This window comes from Epinephelus moara, chromosome 24, assembly GCF_006386435.1.
Source record: "Epinephelus moara isolate mb chromosome 24, YSFRI_EMoa_1.0, whole genome shotgun sequence".
Classification (NCBI taxonomy): Eukaryota; Metazoa; Chordata; class Actinopteri; order Perciformes; family Serranidae; genus Epinephelus; species Epinephelus moara.
Genome location: NC_065529.1, coordinates 28096788 through 28105148, shown reverse-complemented (window position 1 = coordinate 28105148; position 8361 = coordinate 28096788). Strand labels below are relative to the sequence as shown.

At 38.1% G+C, this 8361-nt stretch overlaps 1 protein-coding gene across 1 annotated transcript in view; it reads left to right on the top strand.

Annotated features, from left to right (window-relative positions):
* The window catches only part of LOC126386405 (voltage-dependent calcium channel subunit alpha-2/delta-2-like), a 75266-nt gene extending 67802 nt beyond the window's left edge, over positions 1-7464 (top strand). The window contains exon 38 of the mRNA XM_050038728.1: positions 1189-7464. Within this exon, the coding sequence (XP_049894685.1) occupies positions 1189-1284 (96 nt within the window). The 3' untranslated portion in view covers positions 1285-7464. The remainder of the gene's footprint in view (positions 1-1188) is intronic.
* Positions 7465-8361: the final 897 nt, after the last annotated feature.

Below are 8361 nucleotides of genomic sequence, written 5' to 3'. Positions count from 1 at the left end.
ACCTCGTCGCTAGATAGACCTACTCCTGAAAAACTCGTGCGCAAGGCTTTTTGTCCCTACGAGGCCACCGTCATTTACCCGACGGGAGGGGTGAGCGAGTGAGCCCTGCAATCTAGAATTTGACCACTGATGTCACTGTTTTCAACCCATTTTACACACTGGCCCTTTAAACAATAGCACACCTGCTATGACAACTAGCTTTTTATTCAGTCTTCTAGTGTCTTATAAACCCTTTTTATTTTGGACAACACATAGTATGAACTACTGGTAGTACTTTTTTTAGCACAACCCAGATGTCGACAACCTTTCCTATTAAAAGAGCCATTATTGCAAAAATAGAAAAAAATCTGTCTGGAGCTGCAAAACATATTGTTAACAGCCTATTAAGTCTGAAGTAGCCCATCAACATTATGAATAGGTCTTAATGAGCATTCATTAATATGATTTACTACAAGGTGGCCACTCTGTAGTGGGCTATTTATAATTATGTAGTACTTTAACTTGAAAGCAAATAAATCTGCCCACACACTATTAAATCCTCTATTTCCTCCAAGACTTTCCCTTTTTTGGATTTGGAATCCATAGCCAGCCTTGCTAGAGGGACTCCAGGCTGACCATCGCTACTGAGGTTCAGCAGAATTTTGAGGAAAAGGCACAGGGTCGTAGACATATGACTCACGTTTCAGTTGATGAAACGTTAAAACTTTTTTAATTTGATATATAGGCCACACATTTGTACAGTTGTAGAATGCAGTAATCACTCTAGGCCTACAACAATGACAAGTGAATATCTGAATGTTAAAAAATAACTGTTATTCTTTTCCATGTAATTTTATGTCAAAGTCACAGGGAGCCAATGGAGAGGGTCTTAAGAGCCGCATGTGGCTCTGGAGCCGCAGCCTGCCTGCCCCTGGCATAACCCAATGTTAACAGTCATCATACTAGCTGCTACTAGATTGAAGCCTAAACAACTAATCATGAATGATTTACTCCAAAATTTCCTTTTGGCTGTGATTGTGACACATTGCATTATAACTTCTCTACAAACTACAATGTATATGCTTGCAAAAACATGTTTCTCTTTTTAAACTGTCCCATTGCACAAGTTAAAACAACTATTATCTAAATGTACAAATGTCGAATCATTTGCTTTGGAAAAAGAGGATTTATTGTGAACTCTCATTGCAGGAAAACACGTCAGAGTGTGGACGGGGTCATGCACTGCAGTCCTCCATAGGAATCCTTCTCTTTATTCAGCTCATTCTGCCTCTTCTTCATCTCTGACACGTGCAAACACTCTAACTGACATCTTTCATCTCTTTGGGTTTAGGCTCGGATCTACTGACTGTCAGATCAAACAGCAACTGCAAAATTCTTCTTTTTTGATCTACAAACGGCACACGGTGCATTTGTGCTTGAAAAAGAAATAACGTGGATCAGTTCTTAGTGTTTTCTGCCTTATCGCTTATGCATTTGTCGGTGTGAGTGCAAAATGTAGGAAGAGAATGTGTCGAGTGTGCATGCTGCTTAAACTAGGACAAGCATGTTTAACATTTTTGCACACGGGCTCAGCCATGTAAGCAAACACTAAAAAGTCAGGGAGGCAGCTGAAATGTACTTTTCAACGGGCCAATAAATGACCCCCCAGCAGGAACAGGCGACAGCCCCAGTTTTAGGTTGGACTGTGGCGGTGGAATCATAAAGGATCTAAAAACTCAGATGGATTTACTTTGTGTTAAATACACAGCGATGTAAGGAAGTATTCAGATCTTTATTTTAAGTGGAGTTGCTCTAAAATACCAGTATAAGTCATGCAGTTAAGATTTTACATAAGTAAAAGTAGAGAAGGATTAACTTAAAGTATCAGGTAAAAATACTCCTGTGTTCTCTCACCATATCATGCATTACATTATCAGATAATTATTACTGATGTATTAAGTATGTATTTTAATGTAGCTCATCAAGATGAAGCTATTTTTTAACAGTTTCATCTATAAAAATAATTTTAAATTCCAGCATAGTTTTTTCTGTATAAGATATTAAATGAAAAATAACCACAGGCGTCAAATAAATGTAGTGAAGTAACAAGTACAATATTTCCCTTCACGATATAGTGGGGTTGGAGTATTAAAGGTGCTCTGTGGAGTTTTGGAGAATAGACAAACTGTTGATCGTTTGTCTAGAGTCGTTAAGCATCATGCTTTTGTTTATCTCACTGCAAAGCGTTGCTAACATTACAGCAAGCATGTCAGTCTTCCTGATGAGATCATGTGACGTGCATTCATGCTCCCTCTGGTACGATAATCTTAAAAATAGCCAGCGGTGTGTGTTGCACCATTATTTTCAAATCATGTAGTGTGTACACGTTCGAGATCAGAGAGAACAGCATCTATGAAGTGTCTCCCTGTGTGTGAGATGCAACCCAATTTTTAAAACTGGTTAGGATTTTAAGGGTGCTTTCACACCTGCCCTGTTCAGTTCAGTTCAATCAAACTCAAGGTCGTTTGCCCCCTAACTGCTGCTTGTTTGTGGTGAGAACATGTTCCAAACTCGATCCGAACCAACTGCAGTCACATGACAAGCAAACACTAGGTCTGAAAGCACCCTAAAACTCCTGCCGGCTTTACAAATATTTTGCTCTATAGCGCTACTGCTGGTCAAAAACTCCACAGGCTTCCTTTAGTAGCAGAAAATTACATTATTGATGTAAAGTAAGAGCAACCTCACCACTGTATCCAACTTTTATACTTAGTTAAGCCCTGGGTTTTTATCTGTGATTGACCAAACACAGCTGTTGACACAACAACTTTGTTGACAGGGTATTCTGAGTTCTTAGATCTTTCATTGTCACTGTCCAACACCTTGTTTAACAGCTCTGAATATATGTATATGACTAGACAGCTGTAGGGTTAATAGCATCTGTGTGTTTGGGAGGATTCATTAGACGAGGCCCACCTCAGTTTTTAACTAAAGCTCTCCGAGGCATTTACACAACCGACAGTTTTAAATCGAACTGCTGCAGCATGAAAATGTAAATAAACAGACAGAATCTGCTGAGCTCAGACACTGCTGCTGCCGCTGCTGCTTCTGGCAAATTCTGCTTTTGTGGGCTTTTGTGAAATTCAAAATGAATTATCTGCACCAGTTTCATTTGCATGTCCGGTCCTAGCAGTTGTCTTTGCACAAAAATAGAACGTCCTGCACCTGCAGCAGTTTTTACATGACAGTAGATTCGGACCTTAACCTAACATTCACTTCAGTGTCTTTCAATCCACCTCTGACCTTTGCCAAGACAGTCTCAGTACTATATATTGCATCATACACAACACGACCCAGAATGATGTCCCTCTGCCGTCTCACGTACACCCCATCTCTTAAATCTGACCAGAAGTTTCCCCCCTCCCCCCTCCCCAGAGAAATATTTTCTCAGAGCACTTTGGCAAATGAGACCACAGATGAGAAAAGAAATAACAGACCTGCAGCATAACACATCATAACACATATCAGTGATGAGACATCAAGAGTTGTTTCATTGATACAAAGATTGTTAACGTCAGGGTTTGTTCTGCTGAAATGCTTCCACAGATACTCGGTGTGATCTTGATGTGCTTCCAGTTGATAAGAATTGTTTAAGTGGACAAAAACAGACCAAAATTATCAAATATTATCAGTAATTTTGTTACAAAAATGTAGTAGTGAATTCCTTCAAACGGCTGCATGGTTTAGTGCAATAATGCTGTGATTATCTGATATTTTTGCAGCAGTTATCAGGACCATTAATTTCTCATCAAATTTAGATTTTAAGTCCTTCACAGTGTTATCTCTGTGGCCTGACAGCACAGAGCATGTGCAGACGTCAGTGTGTGGTTTTTAAAAATCAGTTGTTGGTAGAAGGGACACTCTCTGTCCCTTTTTTGTATCTTGCATTGCCACTATTTGTCAAACCTGAATTTATGCACTTATGTATGCTTCTGTATGGGGAATGTAGCTTCTGAACAGCTTTCAGTGTTATCAATATGTTATCAGTATGTGATGCTTTTTGACCCTCTGTTGAGATTCCCCTGATGTCTCGTTGAACGTGATGAGTCGCTGCTGCAGAATATTTCGATTTTATCATGCATACCTCGTCATGGCAGTGATTGTACTAAATATTAAGCTGTAGCAAATAATTTATTCACAATGAGATGTCTGTCCAGTGCTGTGTGTATGGGATCATTACTATTTGAGTTAAAAAGATGCTTTACAATTTATTTAATTTAGGTCAGGGCTTTATGTTTAGTTATAATATTGACCCCAAACCAGAAAAATAACACACAAAACAAATATTAGGGCTGCAAAAAAAAAGATTATTTTTCATCATCTATTATTCTGCCCATTCATTTCTCAATAAATCAACCATTAGTTGTTTTGTTTGTAAAATGTCAAAATGGTCCAAAACGCAGCAGAAAATCATCGTTAAGGCTGGAACAAGCAAATGTTTGGCAATTCGGAATGTTTGATAGTTAAAGTCCAGGTAAGCAGAAATTTGAAAAGGCAAAGAAAAAAAGACAGACGTTGAAAATACAGCTTTGTCCTGCAGCTTCATGCCACCACAAACAAGGCAAGAATTAGCTAACTAGTCTTCCCACAGTCCCTCCGCCTCACTCCTCGCCGGCTGTGGCCTGCTTTCCCGAGAGAAAAGTAGACACTAGATTGAGAGACAGGCCTTCGGTCAGCAGCTGTAGCGACTTGAAATCAGCTAGGACAAACCCCCGGCACCAGCTGGTGGCGGGTGGGGATGCCAGGTCTAACCTGCGTGACAGCAGCAACAGAAAGTTTGCAGATTGAGGGTCCGTTTCCACAGCTGCTGTCTGCTCTCCTCCCAGCAAGTTGTTCTATAAGGGTTCGGAGTGAGGCGGAGGACACACTGTGATTTGAGGCTCTTACTAACTTTAGCCACATGAACATGAACTTGAAGCCGCAGCTGTGAGCCTTTAGCTCTGTTAGCAGAAGGCTAAACTAATAGCAACATTTTCTCTTCATCTCTGAGACACTTTTCTGATATCAACACGTTTTATTTCGTTTATTGTCAGACTCTCTTTTAGACTCTCTTTTTGATAAGTCCGTCTTCTTTTTTGGGTTGCTTTGCAGTGTAGGCAGTTGTCACCAATGCTGGAATAGCAACTTTCTGTGATTTGGCCAAAGTCTTCTGTCACAGCCTAGATTTCTAAAGCCTGAAAACAGAGCCAAGAGGAGGTGCAGAAGTCTAGTTTTCTCACAGACCACTTGAATTACAGTATGCTCAAAGTTTATTATTGGATTTTTGCCCAGTGACACCCAAATGAAACTGCCTACCCCAGCTTTAATTGACTATCAAAATAGTTGCTAATTAATTTTCTCTTGATTGACAAATCAGTTAATTGACTAAATATTTCAGCTGTAACACATATTTAAGACGTACAGTTCCCCCTTTCCCCCTTTAAGCAGAAAGATGTGAAAACTTGACACACGTGTCTTTCTGCAAAGTGAAGCTGAAACATCCAAATTAAGTAACAATAAGCAAAACACATTGTCGATTAAAGTGAGGTAGACTGACAGTGTTTGAGTCTTTGAAGTGTGTCGCTGCCTTATTTTTGAGGAGTTATGCATGATACAATCCTGAAACATTTTCCCACAGTGATTCATCAGCCCCTGATGTCTTTTTGTGTTTTTGATCATTGGATCTGATCTTAAAGAGTTAATGGGAGATATTTTTAAAAATCTTTTTTGACAAAATATTTGTAAAATGCTGTTTCTCTCCGTCTGCCTGGTGTTCCACCCTGCAGTGCCTTGTTGCACTCGTTTTGGATGGCAGGAACATTTGGCTCTTAGATGTGTGGACGCTCATCCTGCAGGGCCTTGCGAAAGACACACTTGAATTTCAAGGGTTGCAATGGTTCAGCTCTAAATGGACTTCTCGGTCAGGGAACAAAAAAAAACAGATGCTCCTCATGAACTTACGGAGCATTTTCAAGGAGCACAGTTGTGAAAGAGCACAACAGAAGCGTGTCGAGCAGCTGGCCTCCCCTCCTGCCTTCTCGTGGACAAGATGTTTGTTAAAGCGTCGAGAACGAACCCTGCTGCCCTTCTGCTACGTGTCGTTTATCTCTACACTGTGGTTCAGCCTCGAATCAAAGCACAGACACTGTCCATTTTCATAGATTTACTTGGTTCCATCTGCACACTGTATATTCTATATTTGAAGCCTGTCGGAAACGTACTTCTCCATTAGGACTGACTGAAACGAGTGAATGTTTATGTACAGTAATACCTACTGTTGTGCATCTCTGCTGTACCCGAGCATGGTGGGAACCTGGAGAAGCAGATTAAAGCTCAACACTGTTTGAAGACCTCAGCAGAAACACTGCTTTAAAACAAAAGAACAAAAAAAAAAAGTGTTAACTCTGTGACCTGCAGTATTAACTTTAGGTCATATTGCATTATTCAAGCAACACTGTTGTACATTGAGGGACTTTTTGTGGAACTCTTTATAGCCGACAATATATTACTACTGTTGAGGTCAGTGTTGTAGTTTCGTTTTGAATTACCGGTATTTATTTGCATGATATTTTGAACAATTTACAGATTTGTGTACATACTCTGATGGATATTTTACATTCCTGTCCACATCCGGCTCTCCAGTACTGTGGGGAGAAGTGAAGGCGCCCTCTGTGGATATTTTAGGTGATGTGGAGGCCTCAGAGCTCTTTGCTGTGGGTAACCGAATGAAGCTGAAAGTTTGACTTCAGTGAAGCCTACAATAACTGTCAGTGTTTGCAATTTAAGTCTTTTGCAGCAAGTGAAAACACAGAGATGTTTAGAGTTATGAGCAACATACTGCCTGATTAAACTTTTGTCATTTATTTAGGAAAAAAGTGACACAAAACCGCTGGAGATGATTTATGCATTTAAAGGCTGTATAACAAATAAATAAGGCAGTGGCATGTGTGGGGACACCCCTTTATTAATTAACTTTGTTTATGGAATAGATTTAAGCGTTGCTAATTTAATTTATTTATGTATTATTTTATTTGTTTATTTATTTGGGTATTGTGAATTATATTTGTATTGAGCAGGAAGGAATCGAATGTGATTGAAGCTTGCGTGGGCACACTAAGCAGTTTACAAGAAAATTGCAAAACAGACAAAAAATATAAATATACTGTACGTCCATGTCCTTTTATTTACTGAGAATCAAAACATAAGAATGTTAATGTGTTTTGCTGTAACTTTGCTTTTCATTTTGCTGACGTTGTCGTTTACTCGGGACAGTTTCCTCTCTTTGTGCCAGTCTCCAATGCCACCTCATTTTTGTACAGACGATGTGAAGCAGTCAGCAGAAGATGAAGGCTAACTTTGTAAAGATTTTGTCAGTCACATTACAAAAATGGATATTTAAATGTTTATATCTTTGGTGATTAAATGCTGTTGATATTTTTCACTTCAGCTCTGATTCATTATTGTTATTTGATGATCTGTTATTTTCTAGAACATAGTTTCTCAAAGTGCGGCCATAGTAAAAATGAAAGAAAGTCAAAGTATAGTATGTCATGAAAAAAAAACATTGGAAAAAAACATGGTATGGTATAGTATGCCATGAAAAATGTGAAAAAAAAATGTCATAGTATATTATGTCATTAAAATGTCATTAAAAAGTGACAGTATAGTGTACCATAAAAATATATTTTAAAGTCATAGTATAGTGTGTCATAAACGTCATTAAAAAGCCATAGTATAGTATATCATTTAAAAATAGAAAACAAAGTCATCATACAGTATGTCATAAAAAATGTGAAAAAAAGTCAAAGTATAGAAAGTCATAAAAAATGTCATGAAAAATTAAACGTAGGCTATAGTATGTCAAATAATGTCAAAGTCAAAGTATAATATGTCATAAAAAATGTGAAAAAAGTCTTCGTATAATATGTCATCAAAATATATGAAGTCATAGTATAGTATGTCATCAAAATATAAAAAAGTCATACTGTGGTATGTCATTCAAAATAGAAAGAATTCTCAGTTTAGTATGTCGGTCAAAATGTCATAAAAAACAGTCATACTGAAGTTCAAAATGTTACAAATAAGCCATAGTATAGCATGTGGTTCAAAATTGTATAAAAACGTCATAGTACAGCATGTGGGTCTAGATTTTATAAAAACATCATAGTATAGCATGTGGTTCAAAATGTCATAAAGTCATAGTGAAGTAAGTCGTTCAAAATGTTACAAAAAAGTCATAGTATAGCATGTTGTTCAAACTGTCAAAAAACAGTCATAGTATAGCATGTCGTTCAAATTGTCATAAAAACAGTCATAGTATAGTATGTCGTCCAAAATCATGAA